The 27,834-nt window shown below is 37.2% G+C and overlaps 1 protein-coding gene across 1 annotated transcript; it reads right to left on the bottom strand.

Moving 5' to 3' along the window:
* On the bottom strand, positions 1-25,711 carry HDAC11 (histone deacetylase 11). The gene is given in 12 exon segments (XM_019620048.3): positions 1-1,673; positions 1,675-1,908; positions 4,274-4,452; positions 5,561-5,657; positions 7,786-7,848; positions 9,458-9,534; positions 11,046-11,088; positions 14,349-14,465; positions 20,667-20,767; positions 23,761-23,909; positions 24,426-24,847; positions 25,688-25,711. Coding segments are annotated over 12 exon segments (1,521 nt in total). The 3' UTR covers positions 1-1,658.
* Positions 25,712-27,834: the final 2,123 nt, after the last annotated feature.

Raw genomic sequence — 27,834 nt, 5'->3', positions numbered from 1 at the left:
CATTATTCAACATTATTTTAATCTTTACTGAGTTAAAGTAAAATAAACAAGTTAACAAACAGAATATGTACTATTACAGCATTTTAGTTCATAGAAATTTCATTTATAATTTTATAAAAATTATATGAAAGAATACCAACACCTTTCAGTAACACAGACAGTATAGAAAAAATAAATCTCAACATTAGTTGTACTGTGAGTACACCTATAAGAAGAAGTTTAAAAGTGCCTTTTAACAATGGTGTTGCAAATCAAGATTAAAATCAAGATTAGTGCAAGATGCCAAATCTGATTTAAAGCAGCTATTTATAGCAATTGTGCAAATTCCAACCATTAATAAACATCGTAAGTTTAAAAATGACATTACTGAGGTAAGTATTCTAATCAGAATGAAACATTCCTTAAATAGCTTACACTCCAATTCTACTACATGGAAAACATCAGGGTCCCTTCACAGAAAGGCTCAAACCTGAACACAAGATCAGTGAATACTCAGAAGTTAAGAAAGCTCTTGCCAAATATACAGTTTAGTACATTTAAGATCCAATGCTCCAAGCAGTAATTAATACGTAATATACCAACAAAAACAAACATTACAGTCAATGCACCAATAATTTGCATCTGAATGCACTATTTTGTTCTCATATGATAGTACCTCCTAGAACCTCCCATATAAGGTTATTACATTAGCTTATTGTAGAAGTTTCACAGTATTTTATTTCTAAATATGAACAACTTGGTTACCAACTATGACAGTAGGTGTGACTATCAGTAATCTTCAAGCAAGTGAAAAACAGTACTAGCTGGAAAAAAAATTGAAATTTACTCTTCAAGGCTTATATATGACAAGTTGGTGATAAAAAGTATTTCATATTTCTACACGACATTTTCCGCAACAGTTCTCAGAACACTACAATAAGGTTTAATTTTCTAGTAAGTCAGAGTAAATAAACTACAATGCATAGTAACTACTGCCTTTAAATGCAGGCCTCACTTCAAGAGAGGCAAAAATCACACTTATTGCTGATCCCTTACTGCCCACCTGCATACAAAGCCAAAGACATATCCTATTTTCAGTGTATTTAAAAGCAGAATCTACGTCACTGTAGTAAATAGGAATATACACTAACAAATGTTCATTCTAATAGGCTATGGCTTAAAAGCCAAGCAACTGAACTGTTCTCCATATTATTGCACTTGAGTGTTAAATTGACAGTAGAAGACTGCACAGAACTGCTATAACAACCTTTAAAAAAAAAAAACAATAAATATAATGCAGTATCTAAGAATAATACCAATAAGTTTAGTGCAGATTACTCCGGCCACTGTCTGAACCATACCACCAAATGGGCCTGGGAAAGTCCAACCACACAGTTCTTTCAACACAGTGGACAATCTATAACAATAGGAAGCAATTAAAGCTTTCTACAGTAACATTATAAACTGAAACAAGGTACTCTTGAGTACATGTAAATTAGCACAAGAGGATTTGTTGCCTTCGCTCTAGACAGCTTCAGTAGTTAAACACAGTTAATCTGCAACTGTGTGTCGTCCATACTAGGTTATTTTACAGGCAAGCTCAGTCCTTGGTGAATTTCTTATATTAACCCTGGAAACTTCCTGCTCCTAAAATGCCAAATTTAAGGAAAAAAAACTTACTAACCATCACTGCAGTGATAAATTGGTTAAGTCTGTTACAGAGTCCCTGATCATCTGTTCTACTTTGGGATTTTCAGCTCCACTGGTTGCTAGCTCTTTGTCAATAAGCCCCAGGTTGTGCAAGTTGAGGATAGAATCAGCAATAATCCGGGCAGTCCTCTTCTGGTAGCCTCCAGATGTCACCATCAAGATAGGGATTCCACGGCTTCTGGCAGCCTTGAACACAACTTCATCTCTCTTCACAATTCCCTGCATGTTTGCAACAGTTAGAAAAAACTGCAGTGATACAATACGGCATTTTAGTTCTAACAGACTTAGCCTCTGGCTTATAGATTCACAGTAGAGATGCTTAACAAGTAATTCAGCCTTATATTTTGTATTAGGAACACAGAATTATTTTAAAAGCCGTGTTAGAGACATTACATGTGTAAGCCTTTAAACAAAAAAAAAAACACAAAAAACAGCAAATCCAAAGTCTTCATCTTAGTTTTAGAGGACACAACAGACAGAAGCTGCTTACTATAAATTCTTGCCCATGAGATATTAGGAAATTAAAAAAAAACAACTGTCCACAAACAAATGGAAAAGAAAATTCAAAAATGTAGCTGAAAAATATTTTGCAAAACTATGAAATATACATGTTTTTAGTTTGACACAACTCTGTAAAACAATGGGTGCAAACACTAACAAATGAAAAATCAAGACACAGAAAATTAAAGAATTATATCGGGAACAGATCCTACAAAGAAGAAACAGGATTACAGGACGAGCTGTACATCTCTGGAGAGCAATCAATGGATGGAGAAAATGCTACCCTAAAGGAAAATTGGAAGCAGTCACTACTCATGGGAGCAGAACTGCCTCAGAAATCCTCCAAAATCTCTTATGGGTGCTCTGAGAAAAACAGACATGGGTTTATTCCCAGCTTCTGCATGTTACCAGAAAAGAACACACAAAAACTGAAGATGACTGAAGCACTACTACACTTGCAATTTAGAAACAAAGCTAGAGAGATACCTGCTGCACATCAAACTTTCTGGCTGTAGTGTGGAGGCACATTTTGAGTACAACAAACACTGTTGTGAGACTTAAAAACAGAAACAGCACCCACAACTGAAAACTGGACTATTTAGCCTTGAAGAGATGAACTTTCTATGCTCAATATCTTCAGTTTTGGCAGTTCCACTAGGCTGGGATTTCTAATTTGGTGAAACACATTATTCATTCCTAAACCAACAAGATCAGAGAGAAAAGAAACCCTGCCCTCAGTTCAGAAACTTTTCTCCATCAGATGTCTGAAACAGCAGTCACACAAAGAAATGGCACACGTTGCCTTTCACCTCTTCTTGTAAAGATGGAGGGAAGGAAAGGTGAAGTGACATTTTATATAAACAGCAACCAACTGGCTACAACAACTCACTGTTCTTGACCATTAACATATGGCAGAAAAAAAAATTGAAAATGCACATCAGTGTCTTTCATTTACCACCTGATGGCAGTTTCCTCTCCAAACCTCCTCCCTTTCTCAGAGGAGATTTTACACAGTCAAAGGAAAACCTGGAAATTCCAATCAGTTCCCAAATCCTTTTAGCCCAGACTCATTAAGGTATCTGGAGGCAATCAGAAAGCAAGAACAGACAGCCTGGTGATGGAGACAATGAGAACGAGGAACTGCATCAGAAAGGCAACAGAAACTAACAAGAAACTAGAGCTTTGTGGAAGACTGAGAAATAGGCTGAAAAACAGAACAGACTGAGTGATGGCTCCTTTAGGAAGGATTCCAAGAGTTCACAAATCAAGAAAGCATTTTCTTCCAGTATTGAACTGGTACACAAAGAAAGAGAATCAAATGTGAAAACAGGACAAGGAACTGAGGAACTGTCAGGGAAAGAATCATCAAAAAAAAGAAGAGGAAATGTGAGAGCTATAGAATTTCATATTTTGAGAAAAGCTTATCTGTTATGATATCGAGAAGGTGAAGACCTCTATGCAGCTATACAGGACAAATGAAAATTTAAATCTGAAACTAAGCCAGGGAGAAAAGCTAAACTGAACAAGGAAGCGATAGTTCTATAAAAAAGAATGGAGAAAGTGGAAAAAAAAAAATCTCTTCATTTGTTAAGAATAACAAATAGGCTGCACAAGACTGCTAGATATGGGAGACATCAAAAGAGACTTTTAAATAGACAGAAGTGCTACAGAGGAAATTAAGTGTTAAGATACATACCAAGCACAAGTGACAAAAACATCGAGTGGACTGCATGAGGGGCAAAGGAAACAGACGGAACTAGATGCAAGAGAATGATCATACAGGGAAAAAACAGTGCAGTGTGATATACATCTGTCTGAACACTATCTGCATGTTCAGTATGGGTATGTTTTAGAGAGAAAGTGAATGATACGGGCACATGAAGAAACAGTCAAGGAAAAGAAGAATAAAAAAGGCATACAGTGAGCAATGGATGCATCCTTATAACAGAAAAAGGTTTTGGTTTACTGTGAAATACATTCCTTACCTTCACCTAACAAACTGCCACAGGCAATTCACTCTTAGCACCAACTCCAGTATTTGGCAAACAATGAAAGTCTCAACATATTTTAGTGTTATACAAACCTGAGGTGAAATAGCAAGTCCTCCCAACGGATCGCCATCCAAAATATCAGTTCCAGCGTTGTAAACAATAATGTCAGGTTTTAATTCATTTAATGCTCCTTCCACATGAGTATGTACTTTCTGAAGGTATTCGGTGTCTTCTGTACCCCACTCTAACTCCACCTTCCGTTTTATGGCACCTGAAATGTTTGTGTTATAGAACAAAGTAAACGCAGTGCGTTTTCACAAATTCCTCAGTTAGAGAACATTTTTCAAATACTTGTGTTTGCATCAAATGTAAGCACAGTGACCTTGAAAAAAATTCCACTGAATACAGAATTCAATGCAGGGGAAAAAAATCTCTCTAAATCACAAATGCAAAATGTTGACGAAAAACAATTTATCTACAGGACAATTCACCAATCAGCAAAGAAAAAGAGTAAACTTAAGATGTAACCTAAGTAAAGCATAATGAAAAGAGAACACCAAATTGCTACTGCAGAGAAAAAGAAATCCACAATATAAACATCACTATGAAATTAAGATATTTTACTTTTATCAAAACACTAAAAATTTAATAGCAAGAGATCATGAATTTACGTGAATTGCTTTACGTATAACAAGATTCAGCTTTGCCCCAAGCATTTTCAATTTAATGTTCTTACCCTGTAATCCTACCAGAAGTAGCAAACACCTATTCTTAATTTAAATCAAATTATTACAAACACTTATAATAAAGCATTAAAAATAGAAAAGGAGTGTTGGAAAGGTAGTAGAAAGAAATCGAAGATCATAAAGCCTAGTTTTGTCTGCTTTTAGGCAGTTATGCTTAACTCTAAATCTGAACTAATCAAATTATGTCAGACTTGTTTCAAGATATGACTTCCACCTCAGCATAACCTATGCCTTAAGGGACTTGGAGCCCTAAATTCTAGCATGGATTCAGCACACAGTGTGCATGAATAAATCTAACACACGATGATGCTTATTGCCTAGTGAGTGCTGAGTACTGTTTTTTTAATGCTTTCCTTGTTCAACATCAGTGAAATAAAGGTACACTTATGCTTCTCCCCCTGCCCACAGCTTGCATTCAGTGCAGAAATGAAGGAAGGCACTTCATTCTCAAAGCGAGGCAAAACACTACAGAATCAATACTATTCTGACGTGTAGCAAAATCATTCAAAGTATTATGCTCTATGTGAAGTAAAGAAAAGATAACATCGTTGCAAGAAAATTACCAGTAAATGAAAAAGTTACTAACAAAGGCCATTCTTTCACATTCGGAATATGAACTTCAATTATACTTACGTTTAGCAAATCCATCTCCTGGATAAATATATCTATTGTACACATCCATGATATATACTCTATGATCATTCATGAAGTCCCTCTCATGGCCATTTCCCTGAAGGAAGTTTAGAGTTAGTTCTTTCTAGCATACTCACACAGAACCATAATCTGCAGTTTTTAACATAATCAAGACTACCAAGACTATTTAAAACTCCCACGACATCCCTTACTTATGGCCTTGAAGGCTATTTTCAGGTATAGTCTTGTGGGCTTTGACAGTATGAGTCTGAAGACTGCAGGTATTAACAAAATCAACATCCTACTATCTCTGTGAAGGTAATTACAAGATATTTTTTCTCTTGTATGTGAAACAAGAAGTGAAAATTAGAAGATAATTGCTTTTAGCAGCATCACAAATGCAACGTGGCCAAGACTGCAGAACAGGTACATTTTTATACAACTGGGAAGATAACTTCCAATACTTAAAACAGAATTCTGCTGCAAGGATCCTTACATCCTTGTATAAGAATAAAATATCAGACTGCAGTTTTCCTGATAACAAGTCTTGGTGAAATAAGTAGCCGCTGGAAACATCACAGACACTAAATACGCAATGTAATAGTTTAACTTTTAATGTTTAACACAACAAATTCCCCACAAAGATGTGTCAGGTGAAAAGGTAGATGCTCAACAGAAAACAGATTCTGAATACTTCCTTCTTCCCCCCATCTCTGAATAGTATTCTTTTATCTCTCATGTAGACTTGTTTCAACCAGTACAATTACCCTTTCACAGTAATCACCAAGATAATTTCATCTAAATCATAAAGATGTATCATAAAGAACCCATCTCCTCATTCTCAATATATTCATTATAATGATTTAATTTAAACTAGAAACAGAATTCCAGATATGTCCTCAATACTTCAGAAATATAATTTATGTTCATTTTGTAATCTTCCCCAGCAAATACTTAAACTATATATCTGTTATGACTTCCTCCACTGGAAACAAAACAAGAAAAACAAACACAGAAACAATAGGCTAAAGCTAGTCAATACAAGCAATAAGGGGAATAGGATACTACAATACTTTATAAATAATTTCTTTAGGCTAAAACATGGCAATGCCTACTTACTTCTTCAGCACATTTGGTCCAAAGAAGCATTACTGATATAAATCTAGGAATACAAGAGCCTCTGGGTAAACCATTTTCTTATAAAAAGTAAAACTCAAACACACCAAGAACTGGGACACTCACAAGATGAGGATGTCTGCACACTTAAAAAGCATCTGCTGAGTTAGTACTCCACACACCTCCTACTTCCCAAGGAAAGAAACAGTTACAGGAAGGGGCAATTTAGCATGCTGGCTGAGGTCACAAGGCATGACAGCTGAATATAAAAATGCATTCCAAGAAATCTTTTAAAAGAAAAAAATGAAAATTTAACACCAAACAACGCAAAAAAAAAAAAAAGACAAAACCAAAGGCCAAACACCTTGATGGAAATACCCAGACAGAATGGGAAACACAAAGCATCTTTTTGCTGCATAAGATATGCCTTTGTTTTTTGGCAATTTTAGGATGCCTTAACTTGCAGAAAAGAGAACTGATAGAAGATGGAACACTTCTGCAGCTACTAGGCTTCCTCTCTGCAATGGTTTATTCACAAAAATCTTCAATGCTTCAGATTGGATGTAATTTTAGCACATTAGCTGCTTTTCTAAAAATACTACTTCCTTCCTTTTAGGATTTATTTTGGAAATCCTCCTGAAGATGAGATTTATTCTCAGTATCCATAGAAATCACTCTACCAGGGAAGAGAGATGCATAATTTACTTCATTAGCTTGAAGTCAATCTTTGTATTGTAACACTGAAGGTCAAATTCACCTCCTGAGAAGACTGCTGCAATGACCAGGCAGCTGAACCAACTGTCATTTCCTTATAAGAGATTTTACTTTCTTCTGGGAACCTGAACTACTTTTCAGACTATTCAATTCAAAAATATTTTTTATATCTAACCACATGATGGAGCTGCAACTCAGTTTAATTTTATTGAACTGTCTTAACAGCCCATTGGAACATAAAATAATAAAAACAACTAAAATATTATCAGCTTTTACCACCTATGATTAACTTTGGATCCCATGAGTTAATATTTCGTGTTACTACTACAGAAAGGAGGTCTGTATCACACATTGTACTTTAAGAAAACAGTACTGAATACAGCAAAATTACCCACCTGGTGAGCATCCAGATCAATAATTGTTGCTTTAGACACCCCTGGTACTCTTTCAAATAAGAACTGGAGGGGTAAACAAACAAAAAGTAGAGTCAGCTATCAAGTTAAGTGATAGATTAACTGAAGGCTTGAAGCTTGCAGTTTATTATTGTTTCAGTTTTAACATCATGCATGTCATTGCATTCACCAAATAAAGGCTGAATTATTTCAAAATTTGTGATTATATAAAAAAAACCTATATATATATCTATCATCTGAAATGCAAAAAAAAAACATGCATTTCACAGTCATCTGTGCAGGTATCTACCTACCTGTAGAAGAATTTGGTGAAGAGAGGGAAGAAAATTATTTTTATTCATATCCTCTTCCCCCCAGAATGTACCAGACCCAAAGTAAGATGAAGGACATACCCTACAGCATCACACACTAATTTGCAAAACAGTCTTTGCAAATAAGGCTTAAGCTGGGTCTGCATAAGCACAGGTGGCAAGTCTTCACATCCCACTCCAGTCAGGCACAGGACAGGTCCAGCTAGGGATTATAGAGCTGACTGTGGCACTGCTGCTGTCAGAGACAGCAACAGCAATGACCGCGTGTTGGGGCAGAGTGAAGCAAGAGCTGCATAGACCCTGAAATGGTGAGCAGCTTGTTTCCTGAGACACAAATGATAGCACAAGTGAGGCTTAACAGCAGGAAGGGAAAAATACTCCACTGATGGAATCCAGCTCTATAAAACTCACCACAGCAGGGGCTGTATGCATTATAGTCACTTTTTAGGCTAGTAAGAGAATTCATCTGCTATTCCATGTCTGCAAATAAAAAATATACTTTTCTAATTCTTTGGGTCTTACAACTTGGCCAAATTACTATTTTAATATATATGTCATAAAAAATGTAAAGGTTTTGTGTCAACTGTTAACTGCTATAATTTCTCAATCTGTATTTTAACGATAGAGAAAACACAACACTATGGATTGCTTTCTGCAAATTACAGCGTACAGAAATTAGAGTGTTCTGTCATTTAGTGTGCTGCAATCATTAGGGTTTTTTTATGTTTTGATTATTACTGATATTTTATAAATATTCTAGTATACAAATACACCACAGGGCACTTGATAGAAATAAGCTCTAATTGCAGAAAGCTCCAGCTTCAGCCTTTCAACAGCGAAAGAGCACACGTATTCAATCCAAATTCAGTGATTATCTTGGACACATCCACATTTTTATTTATGAATTTGTGCCACTCTGCGGATCGCACAGAGCACCTGATTTGAGGAGAAGATTTCTGTCTCTACATAAGTCTCCATTAAAAGCACCAAAACTCACATGGAATTTGCAGGTTCAACTGCAAGACTGGGATAATTATCAGTGCAGATACTACAAGACAATCTGCTTTAGCTTGCTTTTTTCCTGCAAGAATATATTATTAATGCAATTAGAGCATTTTGAATTTCCATTCACAATTCCGACCCTGTATCTCTTTCCTTCCACTTAATAGCTGCCTATGCACTGTGCCCTGTAACATTAAATATTGCATCATTTTCCTATTCCTACCCATCTCAAGAATGTTTTATCTTTCCTGACTATGAGGTAGCGTAGTACTTATGAACTTCTGGAACATTTTCCCATTTGCACAAATAGTAGAAAATACTCTCCGAATAGTATTTCTTACCTTAATAGCCAGTGTGATATCAGCATATGCACAAAATCCTCCACCCTTGTCACTTGAACAATGATGAAAACCACCTCCTAAGCATAAAAATTTGGATGGGGTAAAAAGCTAGATACCAGGGAACTTTTATAATCTTTACTAAGAGTTAGGTCACATCAGGCATTTTTTTCCCTTTATATCTCATCTAGAGCTGCCAATCCCTCACCTAGCAACCCTAAACATCTCATAGGGTTCCTGTATGCATCAGGCCATCAGTGCAAAGGACCAGCAGATGCTCAGTTTGAAAGCAATTGTTATCTAGCAGCAGAGAAGCATACACACACTGTGGTGCCTACACGACCAAGTACATAGCTTTGAAAGTTCACCTCCTCCCACAAGTGCCAGAGTTGCACTTGGATCGTATCTCCCCAGGCAGCACATCCTAACAAAGCCAATTAACATGTCCTTTGCATTTGCCTGACATGCTCAAAGTGCCTTTTACATGCTGAACACTGGGTCAAAAAACAACAAAACCACGAACTATGGCCTTATTATTTGCACGTCATTGTCTTTTGCTGACAGACCAGAAGAATATTTTAAGAACAGATCTGTAAAACAAACATGCACTTTCTTTATAAAAAAATATATATATATACTTGGCCCAAAACATTAAAACTATACTAACCCAAAAGAGTTTAAGAAACCCACTAGAAACATCTAGGCAAGAAATTTAACAACCCTACTTTATACATCAATAAATCACTGGATCTTTTTTAAGATGTACTTAATTTTTAGTACTGGATATTAACTATATAGATAATACTTTGAAATATCATTTGCTACTAAAGGAGAAAAAAGACAGCTTCACATTACACGTGTTATACAATAAGTCTTCCTTCCACTCGGAGCTTATTTAAAACAAAACAAGCAAACTAGAATGTTGCACAGGTAACACTGCAAGATTTATTGCCTTCAGAAATATCAAGAAGATATAATGGAAAATCTCAGAATTGACGGGCACCAAGAATGACAAACTATTAGTTCAGTAGCTTACTGGTTTTGCATCACTATTTTGACATGAGCAAGGGTGCAGATTTATTTTCTTCATCATTTCTTCAGTCAAGCCTTTTTCAGGAAGAGCTGCTCAGCCAAAAAACAGCCCAACTGGTACAGCCCAACTGTACAGCATGTCAACCAAACTCCTGGTCTGGTGTTATATGTATACAGCATGGCTAACAAGACCTATTCAAACTTCTGCATAATTTAAAGGAATATTTTACTGAAATATTTGCATATACTCTGGACACCTTTTTCCTCATTTCATTCTCACTACTAAAATCCACACACAGTGCATAAATATCATATATTTATCTGGTTATCTTCTTCCTATCAACAAATATTTTATTTAGTTATAAAACTGCAACAAGGATGATAGTGGATAAGAGAACAAATCCAGTTCCTAGTTCTCTTTTTTTCCATTTAAAGTTTCTTTTAGTTAAACACAATCCAGTCACTTTATTATAAACAGAATATACATCGTACTGAATGAAAATAATGACTTTAAAAACACATTAAGTATCATTTAATACAAATTTCCATTTGTACTCACCCACATTGATTGCCCAGCCTCTATCAACAGCAAGTTTTCCTGCCTGAAGGAAATGACAATAAGAACTTGATGAATGAATGAGGCAACCACTGAGAGCTGAGTGCTCCCACCCCAAGCGCAGCTCTTGGCATTCTCATGCACCCACTGCACTTACAGATGCTTTACCAATGGAAGTCATTCTGAATCAGATCTCTCAGCACAAGCCATACAAAACTATATGCAGTAAAATTAGTAGAAAAAAAATATTTGATTTCACATCTGTATTTTACTCTCCTGCAGTTGAGCAGATTTTGAACTAACTGGGCTTTGTGGAGATGAACACTGACCCCTAGCAGACAAATGGTAAACTGAAGGTACAAGTATTGGTAGGAATAAAAAGTGAGCAGAAATCTTCCAATACTCTTCCTTCTCATGTAAGAAATAGGAAGAAGTTCAGCTCAAAATTCTGAAAATACCCATTAACATAGCTTCAGCTGTGGGTGGGAACAGAAAAATGCCAAGCATTAAGTGCCCTGTTTTGTTTCTTTAAATAATGTAACATGCACGATATAAATATGACCAATTTTTGCCTTCTAATACCAAATGAAATCTGTGCCTATGAACTCAAATGACATTGAGGAAATGAAATGTACTGACAGAAAAAAAGATACATGGGGCTAAAGTGATAAAATTTAATTGGAAAAAAAGGTTATTCTGACCAGTAGGACTCAAAGAAGTGTTTAACTGCAATATTCCTTAAAGCCATATTAAAAAAAAAAAGATATATTTTTATATATTTTATTTTAAAAAATCACATATATGATTACACATAAATATAGGCTATATTTTATATTAATATATTCTATATGTGATAAGATATATAGTACATCATGTCATATATACATATATAATCGTACATATGATTTTTAAAAAGCAGCCAATCCTCTGCTGAATTAAATAACAAGCTGAAATAAAACTCAGCAACAAGAGGTACTTTCCACTTTCCAAGAACTTACACACCCTCTCACATCTCCAGAATGACAAACCAAAATTCCTATTGGAAACAATAAGATAGATCCATCATACTTCCAAAGATTAGGTGAACAAGAGAGGTTACAGAAAAGTAATTTGAGTCCCAACATTTTGTTACACACCTTGGCATCAAGTACATCTAGGAATCACAAACACAGATTGCTCAAGAATATGTTCATAACTACACAAAAACCCACTTGGTACTGCCCACAGAAGGCTTATTCCCTATTGACAGCATTCCTATATACATGCAAACAGCCAGGAGAAGATATTTTATACACACAATTCTGGTTACTGCTGATACAACACTTCTTGGGGAGACTCTCATGGCTCTACTGATTTCTTCTGAGATTAAAGAATTTCCAAAAGTAGCATCAAGATACCATAGAAGTGCAAATAGATGCTTAACATTTAACTTTGTGATTTCATCCTTTAAGTTAAAATAATTTTGTTTTCTTAAGTAATTCCCATATAAATTATGCTGCTACAAAATGTTACTTAATGAATATATATAGGCATATATTTTTGGCTGATGATGCAAATTCTTGTGTAATTCACAGCATGACCATTAAGCTTTGAAATCTAAGAAAGTATATAGCATTAAAGCTTCCAGTTCTTTTTACAGATCCAGCAGTTAGACAGGATACCTATTTAACAAAGGACTAAAATACTGAAAGAAAATGCCATTTTTCCTGATGAAGACACTGAGCTGTTGTACCATTAAAGATGCAAATACAACAGAAAAGCTAAGTATTTCATTCTGCTCTTATCTGATCCTAACTAGCTTTCTACAATCATTTCACACAGAAAAAAACCCACAAAGAGGACTCCAACATAATACTGCCCCAAGTCTGTCTCACATAAGCTCTGCCATGCACTTGGAAAACTGTTTCATCAAGGCCTTGGGTTCTCTCACATTACTTTCTCAGGTCAGATCCTGACATTCCACATTTGATAGATAAAAGGCACAGCACCATCTTTTATGCAGTACTCAGAGAAGAGCTCTTCATTTTCTTTTTTTTATGTCCTTAACAAATTCTTCACACATTCATGAAGGCACACACTTAAAAATAGGAAATCTCAATTCCAGTGTACAGTTAAATTGCTAAGTACCTATATTACTCTTGACAGAAATGGGCAGTTACCTAGTAGGCTATTTCTGAAAATAATGTCATTTCTTTCTCATTCTGTTATGGCTTCCCAGTCTTGCTCACTTTAAATATCCAGTGGTTGCAATAAATCATACATTTATATCTGGTATAAACATACTGAGAGGTTTGCCAACCTGCAGAACAATGTTCTTCAATAATTGGCTTCAAATGAATATAAAAGAAACAATATCTGCTTCTATCCTTTTCACATGCATCCTCTCCAACAGTTTCCTTCAGAAAGAGTAGCTAAAATGTAGCAAAGATCCATCTGTATCATAACACTAAGGATTTCAGATAGGATTTTTTTTCTTCCATGTATGTAACTGTGACAGTTACCCACAGAAAGATTGCACTGTTACCACCTTATCACAGACAAGGAATGAATAAAGGGAAGAAAGGGTCCCATTAGTTAGTGCTTCACAAACATGAAAGCATATTTTCCTCAATATGTCCCTGGCTACAGCTATTAACTGCTTTCTTTCCACATCTTCAACATCTCTCATGGAAGTTTCTCAAGCAAAATTAGATGTGTGGTGACTTGCACATCTCTCCTCCTCGCAGCACTCATTTACCTGATCAGAAAACAATCCTGTCAAGGTGAAACAGGCTGTATCTCACTTCAGCTGAGCTGCTTATGCAACATATACAATTGAACAAATGAACTAACTTTCATTATTCAAATTAGACACAAAGTATTAAAAAAGAGTCACATCACCACACTCCTCTTTTAGATATGGACACTTAATAACAAAAGTAACCAAACTACAGCCATTTGGTAAATATGTGCTTTAAAGCATCCCCTATTCTGTTAATTTCACAACTATCCATTCCTAGAAATTGCTTCTATTTGAACATTGTTCCAAATTGTGCAGTTTTTGCATTTGCCTTAATTCCTGTCACCTCTCATTCCCTGCACAGTCTGCCCCTTTACTCTTTTTGCTTCTGCAAATTACAGACAATAAAAATCAGGTTCATCCTTCATCTCTTTATTTGCTAAGTGCCAGACTTTGCTCATGTTTAGGACTGTACACTAACTTGCTTTCCTTAGCAGGGCTTCGGGCTTTGAGGCTTTAAGTGACAGAAAGCATCACAACCCACAGGTCTGTATAAATACAGTCAAAGCAAATCAAGAACACCTTACCATTATTGTTCCTCCTGTCTGGGTTCGCAGAGGTTTCAAAACTTTTCTCTGAACAAGGAAGTTGGGAAGAAAGAGGACTGGTGGAATTTCTGTGATTGTAGCCACAACGAATGACCACTAGGAGGGGGAAAAAAGTTGCAATTAACATAGTCTGTCTTAATGATGTCCTTTAGATCTCTCATCAATTACTACTCACTGAGAAGGAACCCATAAGGCCTTAGCAAGATTTTTGGTTTGCTTTTTTTTTTTTTTTCCAGATGAAGGTGACACAACAGTGTCTATTGGCAACCTCCAAATAGTTTCTTCCTGTTACACTGTTAACAATTGAAAATTCCAATTAATCACCACCACTATTTTTCTCCATACATCAATATCCAATGGTACCAAGTCAAGAAGTTTTCAGCCAGGCAGTATTTAAGAAAAAAAAAAAAAATCTATGTTCCTGGGGTTGGGGAAAAGAATCGTCAAATGTCTTTCAGCAGAATTAATAGCAATCTACAGCTAATAAATTGTGCAACTCTAAAATACTTCTCATGTCAATTCAATAGAATATATCAAGGAGAAAGGAAAAAAAACCAAAACCAAACAACTTGGTGAAGATGTTCAAATACTTACGTGCACACAGTGCAAATTTTTGCATGGAGAATCAATTAAAGTTTGTTAAGCATATTAAACACTTCTAAAACATGTTTCAAGGAAATATTTTGTTAAAAAGTCATATCATCAAGAACGTGACTTGAAGGTTAGAACAAATATTTGCAGTATGTAAATGCTTTCAATGGAAAAAAGTCAACAAACAAAAGATTACTTCAGAGAACTAACGACATTGCTACCAGTGATAAAACTTCTAAATATAATTCACAGCCAAAGTCACAAGCAGGTCTGTACCTTTTCAATCAATACTAAGACATTCAAGTACTGAGAATTGGAAGTTTCAAGCCCTGTACAGATATTTCATATGGATCCTGTTTTCTTCAACATTAACAAATATAAGCAGACTACATTCTGCAGGCTAGCTGCTGGTCAGCAAATGACAGGATACACAATAGGCCAATTTTGATGAAAAACAATTAAACGCCAACATCAGGGCATTCTGGTACTCAGTAGGTTACTGCGACTTCACAGATATCACTTGAACTGGTGAGTACTATTTGTGTTTTGTTTTTGGGGAGGCACTGGCGTTATCATCACGTACGCAGGCACTGCTTTCTCAATTCATTTTTATATTACTATAAGTCAACATACAAATACATTTATTATTATTCACTAATTATAGCATCTACTCTCAGTCACTAAGAAGGCACTTTATTTTCTAATAACTTGAAAAAATCCTTCTGCAAGATATTTTTAAATTTAATTTTAATATAAATATATTATTAGCAAATTAGATTAAATCTCAGCATTCTGCAATGGAATTGCAAGGGATTACAATTGGATAAAGTATGTTTTTCTCATCTTAAATGACAAGCTTGCCATAAAATGTGAACACTTAAACACTCAATCTTAAAACAAATGAATAATAATAATTTCAGTGGGAAGAAAGAGGAGTAATAAGGACTCAAATGAACAAGTATTTTCCTGCAGGCTTTCAAGTGATTGCAAGAAATCCATACAGAGTGCAAGTGAGCAAGAAGTAAAGCTTCTTATTCAAAGTTAAGGATATTTACAAGAACACTTCCCAGTCCAAAGACATTCACTGTCTCGGATTTAGTCTTTGGCCGTAAGGAAAATTTTGGGATTCAAGAATACAGCTCAGTTTAACTTATTTTCTTTATTTTTTTTAATTATTAGTGATAATTTACCTTCCTGTGCTTCAGATAAGCAGTTCTATGTACAAATTTAGGACTCAAAAATCACTCATTTTCCTTAAAATGAGTAAAGAAGTCGGGTTAACCCTTCACTGCTATATTTTCCTTAACTCCTCCTCCTCCCAAAATAAGTACTAAGTCAGCATCACTCAGCCAAACTTTATGTAGCAGTCTAAGTGAAATGTAACATACCCAAACCTAAACAAATTTAAGAGTCTTTAATTGCCCCCGTTTAAACTCAGACTCCATATTTTACAACAAGATTCTACAAGAATAGCCCCATTAAATGTATAATTAGCATCAATGTGCACTCCCTCACTCTAAAAACCTCCATTCTTAAGAACGACAAAGAAATTTCCAAGTTATTTGAATATGTGGCAGTAACTATTCAAGCACCAAAAATTAGCATGCAAATTACTAGGAAGAGAAAGCTAAAATAGTTGTTTTATGTTGATCATTCTAGACAAATACAAACAACACACAGAGAACCAAAACCAACCTCTGATGCACTGCCTTTCATGTTACACATTCACTGCATCCCAGTAATGCAAACCACCAATAACACCTCGTTAAAAGCATTGTTCTGTAAAACTTTTAAAACAAAATTTAAAACTATGTTTGAATCTTTTTTAAGTTTGTGGAGCAGCTCTCAGCTTCGTGGGAGAATTCACAGATCCAACACCAAGCACCTAACATGACTTCAATTCACAAGCTTGCTGGGGACAACATTGCATGCATCACCTTTGCTAGATAAAGAAAGCATGTTTTTAACTTGAATTAACAAAACCAAAAAAGACTAAGAAGCTTGCCATTTTTACAAAAGTTGCCAGGTCAATGTATGAACATACCATTAGTATTAGTAATAAGATACTGCACTGGTGATAAGATAACTGCACTGATAAACCTTACGGTGTCCAGGACTACTCCCAAGAAAGGCAAGCTGTCAAACCTCACCATTTTTGTGTATCACTCTCCCAACTGAACGAGTTAGATGTTGAATAGAAACAACTCACTGTACACCAAACATTACTTTCTCCTTTTAAGAGGCTTAATTGTTGCTTCAGCTTCAAAGAATGCTCTACTGAGTGCGCAGATCAGTGAACATACTGAAACCTCTCTAATATTGCTCCCTCTAACCAAGTCCTCTTGTACAGTGTTTTATCCAAACATATTCAGCTACTATTATGTTTAAAACAACATTTATACTCCTTAACCTAACACACCAATGTTTGCATGAAAAACCAGGTGAAAACAAATGCATTTTATCTGATTAAAAAAATCAATGTTTTACAGAAAACAATCACCAGCCTTCACAAGGCTTTCACCAATCAGGTCTGAAACCTGATAACCACGGAAAAGGCGTGATGGAGGAAATAGAGATAGTAGATAGAGTAAGAACTGCAAGAACTGAGGAACTGGACAAAAGAATTTTAAAGATCTCAGAAGGTTCTCATTTTATCCAAACCAAAACCACACACTTTCAGCTGCCAAGTTACTTACAGTGACTGAGGCAAAGCACAGAGCTCAAGATTCATTTTGCGCCGTTTTCCTGAATACCTCAAACAGCCAGAAGTATCACAGGCTGAATTGATTTACAAGGCTGCCTCTACAGCTTTTATTCCCAAGCACACTGCCAGCGCCACCAGGTGACAAACAGACACGCACCTCTTGTCCCAAAGCAGATTCACTCAGATAACAGGGTGAGAGTCAAAGCAAACAAGCACTTGAGCACTGGAAAACACTCACTGTGATCAGAAGGTCAGAGCCCAGCAGGCTCATGCAAAAATTCCTTCTTAAGGACTGATGTGCTCAAAAAGTGACGTACTTGTCCTTAATGTTACATATTGATCTTGTACAAAACCAGACTTCCAAACAATTTCATTTGCTCTTGATTTGTTTTACAGAACATATCCACTTTTCATTAGGTGAAGAAAATGATTTTTTATTAAAAATACCTACATCATTTGCAAATACATAAAGACATTAAAACATGCAAGTTTGCTTGACTGATCACCTGTTTCAGATCTGTTCCAGAAAAACACATCTTGCATTTGGCTGACAACAAACGTTATCCATGTCATTTGCATTTCAGTATTCACTCACATTCTAAAACTCCTGATAGATCAAAAAGTTTCAAGTATAAGACTTACAAGGTCTGAAAATAGGTTTAACCTCATTGCCTAATCCCTTCCACAATCTCAGAATACTGATATACGTTAAATCCATTATTTTACCTAACACTGGAACAAGAGGATGAGCAGGGAAGTACAACAAGCTGATTATCCAAAGTCTAATCACTACCTTCTGGACCTAAGTTCATGGAAACAGTACTGAGGGAGAAGTAACCTCAATTCAAAATACCAAATTTTGTTGTAAGGATTGTCCATGTTTCCTTAAGCAGGCAACCAGGGATACTCTTTCTCCTAAGGGAGAACTGACTGACAGTATTCTTTGATCTACTTTGCACTTAACACTTTGTTTCTCCACAACCCAACTCTCAGCCCATCCCTAGGACAGCTTCTTCAGCTGCAACTGAGATATCACACACCATCTCCCCTTGCAAGTATTTCATGCTGAAATTTTAAATGAGGAGTACTCCAATGATTCATTATTTTAAGAGACCCGGATGCTCCCAGAATGCAAGCATCTTTGTAATCTTCAGAGGTGATAACAAAATTATATCATTTATTGGTAAATCTGTATTTGTCTGTAAAATAGCACAGTGGACTTTATGCAAGGCAGCAAACAGGAAACCCTGGGCCATTTCATGTAAATAAAAAATAATGTTGCTAGATAAGTGAACATTAATCTTTGCTGCTTAGTAGGAGTTCATTGACAAGACCAATATGCTATCTTCTAATTGCTACAGCTGTAGGAACTATGGCCTCAAAAAGGGAAACAAGAAAGAATTAAGAACATCTGAAAGTACAAGACAGTATTGGTTTTGAACACCACGAAACAAGTTATCAGCCAATTTTCAGTGAAGAGATCCTACATGTACTAAAAATACTATTGTATTTCAAACTGAGCTATGCACATTACACTCTGCTTCAAAGAGGTGACTCAGTAAAAAGAGGTAGGTGGTTCAATGAAATTAAAAGCTCAATATCAAGAATAGCAGCAATAAGATCAAATCTAATGATGCATGAAATTACACATAACTTCATAACTATGAATGAAGAGGCCTGAGTGAACACTGCAAAAGAATAAAACAAAAAAAGTCAGACAAATCAAAGATTCTTTACACAGAAAAAAAAACATCAACATTTCAGAAATAACAATACAAGTGATTTTACACTGTAGAAGGGCAAAGATAACTCGAAATAACTTATTCTGAATTACAAAATATAAGATTATTTTTGTAGCAATTGGACAGATCAACAGGATGGGAAAGGCATTACAACAGAGATGTGATGACGGAAGGACGGCACAACAGAAAGGTGCCATAAAGAAAGGGAAGAAGATTGCTCACCCATACCTGAAGATTCCAGATCAGCAGGGGAAAGCTTCACCAAGGAGGGATCTCCAGGAAGAGATCTTCCCCAGTGGCAGTCAGCTCTTCAATGAGGTCTAAGAGAGGTGCAGCCAGGCTCCACCCTTCCTGTCACACAGCTGAATTGCCTTCACCTGTGCTCCCAGGGCTGACCGGGTCCTTTCCCCAGGTGCTCAATCAGTGGTTCAGGCCAGGACTCAACAGTTCTCAGACAATTTTTACAACAAATCTCTTCTCTCCAAGTAGAGAGCTGTCAAGTAAAAGCAATCTTAACTGCTACTACTCAATCCCTTTTGTGGATGACTATATTTTCAAAACTGAAGATCTCTTATGTTTTATAGTTGAAGCATTCATTTGTTAAATTTGCATTTATGTAGAAATAGCCAAAGAATGCTCTTTGTTCTTTGTGAATATACAATCCTGTACGAGCTGGTATTGCAAGCCTTCTTCCACACACAAGCATACAAGATTATGCCTTTTGTTGACCTTTCAACTCTCTCTGTACTCCACTGATACAGGCAGACTTTAGGTACAACTCCACTTCTTTCTTCCCTACCCCTCAGGCTGATGATAGAACTCCTGCATGGATGCTCTTCTAATTTTACATAAGCTTCAAATCCATACAGCAAACTTTACATTAAAGAAGAAGTATTGCATAACAATCAATTTCAGAACCGTACTTCATTAGAGCAAAACAAAACACATTTAAGACCAAAACCCTGGCAGCAAGGAAAATATTATTTGCATCTCAAACATTATTATTTTCCTTATGTTCATTAAACTTCAGTGAAACATGCCTATGTAAGATGGTAGACTCTCTCTCCCATTCCTCTCCTACACTTTGACTTGTCTAATATTTTCATTATTCTCTCTCAGTATTCACAATGACAACACTGCATTCAAAATTTGTCACTGCTCTGTAAAACTTCATTCTATACTGAATCAAGTAGGATATCTGCTGCATTTGGTACTAATTTTAGACACTTTGTTTGAAAAACATTATTTTAAGTACAGCACCTTCAATTTATTAAGGTAGCGCCTTGTGTGAACAACCAAAAGATCTTCATCCGTAGCCTCCCGTGCTTGCACAATCAAGTCATCTCCAATTAGTTTTTCTTCTGAAACAACAGGAGAAAAATTATGATTGTCACTGTATGCCATATAGCATTCCCATACCCCACCTGGTCAAAGAAACTGCTTTGAGCTTAATTCCTACAACTGTAATGGAAATCACTGCAACCACTGTTGCTTACTCAGTGTTTGTAGGTTTTCCAAATACATACTCTCTACACATATAAGCTCTTAAATGAGAGGTTATCATTTTTTTTTCAGATAGTTTTCATAGTGTACTCATGTTTCAATTAAAAGAAGAAAATAGGTAGCAATCGAGGATGGACAGGCAAGAAAACTTAGAAGGCTCCTTATAGTCTAAGATCTGATATGCTTGGGAACTCTCAGTGTTCATACTATCAAATATTCCTTTAATATGATTTTAAAAATCTACAGTTGGTAATAGCAGCAAATGCTCTAAATTAGAATGGTGCACATAAAATCAAGACCAAAAACAACTCAATTACTTGGATGTTTATGGAAATGAACGCTTACTGTTAATTCTGATATTTCTCTCACATCCTTACCTTCATTTAATTTCAAGAAATATCAGTGAACAGCTATTAATTCTTTTCTTTAGAGAGCAAGAGATAGTTTATTTTAAAACTGTTTTTAAAGAAGTAACTTACAAAGTATCACTCCATGATTTCTGTATGCCAACATTGTAAATGTTTACATCTGGATATACTTGCCAGAAAGTTCCAGTCTGTGTTGACTAAAAAAAGTCAAGTAGTGCAGAAAAACAATGCTGCTTTGCATAGGATCACTACAAATAACAAATACCAGGCATCAATGCTGATTTTCCCAGACAAGTTTTAATATTTGATTGCTGCAGGGCTGCAGATTTCCAAGACTAGACCTTTTCTTCAATTTTAAACTTGGCGGAAGGGAACAACTCAAATGGAAAAAGATTTTGTTCGTAGTGTTATACGAGCACAGCACCTGCAACAATATTTATTTTGGCAAGCTTACACTTCCCTGGACCGTACTGGAGAAGCATTTCATTCACTCACATCAGACACAAAGCCAACATGCTAACAGCTTCATTCTTGAAGAAAGTAAGCGTATGAGGATTTTCACTGGTGATTTTTCTAGAATATAATAGGAAACAGCACAGATCAGGTGTTGCCAGGAGTTGCTATAGAGCCAGAGAAAAACAGAAATGTCATAAGGTACCCCTGGCTTTTCTCTTTTACAGTGAAAAGAGGGTGAAATGTTTGGGAAAACTGGTTTTCTGTGAAAGATGAGAGTGAAGAGTAGACATTTCACACAGAAAAGAATTGGGAAAAAAAGACTATACAGGGAAGGAGCAGAAAGGCAAAGGTTCTGAATAAGAAAATGGCCATGGAATCCAAGACTCTGACAGTAAAGATCATTAGAGGTCAGATCCAAAACACTGCTAATAAATGGAGTTAGAAGTCATTCAACTTCAGTTAAATGAATACAAGGGAGCCTAAAGTAGGAAGGGCAACATTTTACTGAGAAAGATCATCAGCTGAAAATGTCAGTAGGTCCACATGAACTGCACAGGCCTGGCTCTTGGACAGCATTTGTTTTGCCAAGGACTTTTTTTTTTTCTTTCTCCTTGAACTTGATGTGAAAATGCAAATTTTAGATAAAGGCTTTAAAGGCTCTGACCCTAATCTTAGTCCTTACACTTGTATTTCCTTGAGGTATTTATCTACATTTTTAAATTTATTTAAGAAGCAATAATGAGCATCAACTCAAAGTTCTTTTTGCCACCAGAGGGGCTTCAAAGCTCCCCCTGAGATATTATCAAAGCAGTATCATGAGGTTGACAAAGATTTAGATAGGTTGCACTGGTATTTCAGATTGAAGAGAGCCATTTGCCAGCAGACTGTCTCACGAGTAACTACATTACAGCCTGCAGCAAGGCAGTCATCAACTGCCTGGTTTCCCAATCCAGACAGAATGTCTCCTTCCTTGTTACACCACATGTAAAAGCAATGGAAGCACGTGGCTAGAAAAAAGTGTACATGGTACTCCCAAACTGCACTGTAAGCTTGCAGTTAACACAGGAAGGATTTTCCATTTGTTGCCAGAAAACCGAAGTCTGCATTTCATTTTAGATCCAGGCGTAGTCCTCAAAAAGAAAGAAAAAATTGGAATTGCAAACAGCATCTGTCTTCAAGAGAAAACTTAATGGAAACATTCTCACACACTTGTATATACACTTCAAGAAAAGGCAAGAATCATCACAACTCTGTTGAACATCAAAACATAGCACTGTGCTATGCACATACAGCACCTGACTGAGGCTGGGCTGTGCTTCAAGTCAAGACCCTGGTACTCACTTCAGAGGTGAAAATAGTTCTCATCCTACATGCACCTTCCTTGTAAAGGTCAAACAATGAAATTCTGCACAGTTCCCGCTTGTCTTCAAACCCCAAAGCCCAGAAATATTTTAAGATTGTCTAACACATTGCTTTGCTCATGTTTCTCCTTAATCCTTTTTACTCAGTCTTGTAAAGTTATAGGCCAGAATGAAATTCACCATGCTGGTTACTCTGACTAGCATTATTCATGCCACTGGGAAGAGCAAGTTGTTTAACGAGCTTGAATTTTCAATCACATTTCACGAGTTTCACTCCACACAGGCACCATGACTGAGACAATTCTGAGCTTTGTTCAGTGGAGCGAGCAAGAACCGACATTTCCAAAGGACTGTGAAATAATCCTTTGTATTAGAAAGCCCTGGTGTAGGATGCTTGCTCTAACAATTTCATCTGTTTAATGTGCAACATCTTCAAAAAAGTACAATACAGCATTCAACCCACCTCACTAATTCTGCCCTCAATTTAACTTCTTTAGATTTAAGTCTGCAAATATTTAAACATATTAAAGCACTTCAATGATTAAAATGCATAGCTAAGGTCTATACAAGGAGCACTGGCAGTTATTAGCACAAGTCTGCATTAATAACATTGGTTCATTCAAACGTTGGTCTAAGTGGTTTTTTTTGTTTGTTTGTTTGTTTTACCTTTCAAGAAGTTGATTACTTTTCCCCATTTCCCTGCATCAAATGGATGTAGTTTCTCCAGTCCCATGAATGTGATGTTGTAGTCTGGAGAATACACGATAGGCCAGCAAGTTGATGGAACACCTTCATACAACTCAGTTCTGTGAGGCCTTGAAAAGCAAAAGCCAAACTAATTACCATTTTTAGCCAATTGCTTATGCACCTGAATATTTTTCACTGAATTCCCAAGCTACAGGTTCTTAGCAATCACAGCTTAACATCAGGAATAGCTCCTGAGGATGCCATTCCCCGTAGTTACATATAGGAGCACCTGTTTGCAGCTTTGCAGTTCTTTATACATAACTCATTCCCCAGCAACACGGTCAAAACACTTAAAATAACCAGTAAGGAGGGAAAAAAAAAAGAAAAAAGAAAAAAAAAGGATAAAGGACTAAAGAACTACTGCCAGTGAATTATGCATACATAGTTCACTGCAGACATGAATTAATGGAAACATTTGCTTCTCTCTCACAGCCTTCCAAGTTCATCAAGCTCTGCCTTAGAACATAACTTTAACCAGAGATGTTTCCAGGCTCACGTGCAAACACAGCGAGCTTTCGGACAGGACACACGCGCAGTCAGGCCCGGTACTCCCACCCTAACAGCTCCTGCCGCATAGCGTTCACCTGTGAGAGAAACGGCCCGGACTGCAGGAGCCGGGGGGACGGGACGGCGCGCAGCCGCTACCTAAGCTTGCCGCCAGGTGCCGGCTCACGGCTCCGCCCCTCCCGCCGCCAGGCCCCAAAGCCGAGCAGGCCTCCGCCGGGCCCGTGCGCGGCCCACCCCTCAGAGCCGCCCGCCGCCGGCACAGCCCCGCCACCGCGCCGGGCTCGGCCCGCCCGCAGCCCCCACCCGTACTCACATCCCCGCGCCGGGCCGGGGCGCGCCGCGAGGCCGCGCAGGGGAAGGGTCGCCCCGCGGCCCGGCACAGCCAGCCCCAGGGCCCGCCCGCCGCGGGCGGAGACAAAGAGGGGCCGGGCCCGGGAGGGCGGGCGGAGGGCGGCTTCGGGACGGCGGGAGAGCGGGCTGGCGGGTTGGGCCTTCCCGCCTGCCTGGACGTACAAACTGCGTTTCTTATGCAATTGTACGGCTACATCAGTGGCACCGTCACGAGAAACTGCCCATCGATAGCGGCAGTATCCGTCAAGCAGACACAAAGCACAGCAGCGCTCAGGAAGCGCAAGGCCCCTGTGTGAAAGCTGCAGACAAATATCTCGCCTTTCTAAATCTGCCAGCTTCGGCTGGCCTTCATTTTGATGGATGCCTGGATGTCATCTCAGCACTTACAGAGCAGCAGGAGACCATCATCCCAACAAAACATTCCATCCCTTTGACATTATCTTTTAATTAACATATTTTGTTCCAGCCCTTTGTGTGTGTGCCTCAATGTCAGTTCAGCATACCCACCTTTCACTCTTTGTCCCTAACCATCTAATGCTGGATGCTTAATTAGAGTTCTAGTGTTGTTTGGTTCATTAGTTCCAAATACGTTATTTCATTTTCATTTAACTCCTAAATTAAAAAACACATTTGCAGACAGGTTTCCTCATTTGTTGGTGTGGTAAATCGTTCTTCAGGTGCATTCTGCCATTTAGCAGTCATATCCAAACTTTGATACCCACACTTCTCAAAATGGAACGGTGATTCAACCATTAATTTTTTCACCCAAACAACATCAAATGAAAGAACCTTCTCTTTTTTGTCTCGTGGTGGCATTTGTTGCTCTCATTTTCCTCCTGTGCCCCAGCAAGTTAGACAATTCTCACCTGCAGAGTGACCACAGTGAGCCCCCCAAAGAGCTCCCTTTTCTTTCTGCAGCAGTGGCAGTGCTCTCTTGGAGGCACCTTACAGAAGCGCTCTCAGTGTTCAGAATAACCCTTCACTCTACCTGCAGGGTGATTATTTTTGCCATCGACCTGTAACACTCACCTGTTTTTGTGCAGGACATGTGATTTAAAATATTCTAAATTAGAAAATACTCCTTATAGTTTCTCTGCATTACTGCATGTGTTTGAGCATTCAGCAATTGGTACTGTCAATACTGTAGCAATATTGGCAGCAGCAGAACTGCAGCCATGGACACAAAACGCCCTGCAAGCCCTCCAAGGGCACAGCCCTCATCCCGGAGAATGAACCATCCAGCTGTGAAAACAGTTACACTTCATTACTGAAATGAGTGCTGTTACTGTCACTTAAACTAGTAGCAGTTTTTAAAGTCATACCAGGCATAATATTATTGTTATTGTTCAGTCTCATCATAAACTTCCTTATGAATTAGCCCCAAAATACACACAGAAATGACCACTCTGGATTTTAGACATACGTGGAGATCCAGCATTCTGTGCCAGCAGAATTTTCAAGACAAGTGGATTAGGAAACATTATGGCATTGTAAAAAACAAATAAACAAAATAGAGCTTAGCAAATGATTACATTTTCAGTTCACTCTCAAAAAGTTTCTCAAGGAAGATATGGAGTTCAAATCTTTGGGGTTTTTTTGTTGTTGTTGTTTGTTTCATGTTGCAAAACAAAATAAAATTTTAAAAGTAGTCAATCTTTAAATTATTTGAAATATGCATAGGTGAAATGCTTTGATCTGAAAAAAATCACAATCAAACAAGAACATTTTAAATTCATATACATTCACAAAATGTACTGAATAGCTGATTCCATAATTCCTGGTGAAAGATATTTCCTTTAGAAGTTCCCCTGAGTTGTAACCTTCAGTTCTCAGGTTACAAAAGCAAGGCAACAAACAGAAGTCAGCAAAAACTCTGAGGATATGACTGAAATCTCCCAGAATAAAAGCACATAACTAAAAAATAGTTACAGATAGCATGGACACATAAGCTTCTCTAATTTCATTTTTCAATCCTTCAAAAATTAGGCCCCAAATGCATTACAAAAGTGAGAAAATCAATTACAGCCCAGCTTGTACAGTGTATTGATATTATTTTCAGACTGAGCTCTATTTTTGCAAGACAAAGTTTTACCCCAGTTCAGTTCTACTTCTGTAGAGACAAGGTACAACTTGAATGGTTTTGACAATATTATGGATAACAGCGGTAAGGGAGTTTATTAATTGCTGCATACTTGAAAGCACAGACACATCATTGTTATAATAAATAACCAGTAACTTATTAACTCAAGGTTGGCCTGTTTAGTTTGCTCTTTGTCATCCAGAAGATCAGTCATTTCATGTTGAAAACCATAAAAAACACCTTTGGGAAGGGAAGAGTTCAAAGGGAAATACTTCATAATGTGGCTTCAGATTGAAATTTTTTTATTTTTATTTTTTCTCCCCCTTACATAACAATCCTGGTCTTCCCAGGAACTCTTTTCAGGCTATGGATGTGATTGGCCTCTTTGAAGGGATCCCCTTGTGCAGATTCATTTGAAGCAGGGTACTGGAGTCCAACTTACTAGCAAAGCCTTACTTTGGCAAATAGAAAGATGTGTCTGAATAGTGTCCTGTAGGAAGAGACTGCGTGGTCAGGCCACCAGTAACTGTATTGGTTTATTACATCTGTCCATGTAATTTGTTGCATATTTAGGAGAATGAGAGAAATTGGCAAATGATCTCCTTTTGGAAGTGACAGCAAAAGTCCTTCATTAGTTCCTCAAGCTCACACAAAATAGAAATTGACTTTAGTTACAATGTTTCATTTTGGTGAAATGACTAATATTGATGAATAGTGGAACACAAGGATTTTTTCCAGATTAAAAAACAATGAAGTTAGAGACAAGAGTGACAGCAAATCCATGATAACGTGAGTCTTAGGTCTGCAGACCCAGTTATCCATAATCTGCATGTGATTAATCCTTTGGGTCATTTGCAAATTACTGCACTTTACAGTACTATTTTAGCTTCCTATGAACTATCCTGTTACTGACTGCAATGTTCAGAGTTGGAATAATGCAAGAGATGGAATAATCCCAGTCAGTTTGATCAGGGCCAGACTCATATAGGTATCCCCCTCCCTAGATGGAGGCAATTTGCCACATCCAACATCTCTCCCCCATTTCTCATCATGGC

The sequence above is a fragment of the Meleagris gallopavo genome, chromosome 14 (genome assembly GCF_905368555.1).
Source record: "Meleagris gallopavo chromosome 14, MGAL_WU_HG_1.1, whole genome shotgun sequence".
NCBI lineage: Eukaryota > Metazoa > Chordata > Aves > Galliformes > Phasianidae > Meleagris > Meleagris gallopavo.
Note: the sequence above shows the minus strand (reverse complement) of the source record. Positions and strands in the feature narration are given on the sequence as shown.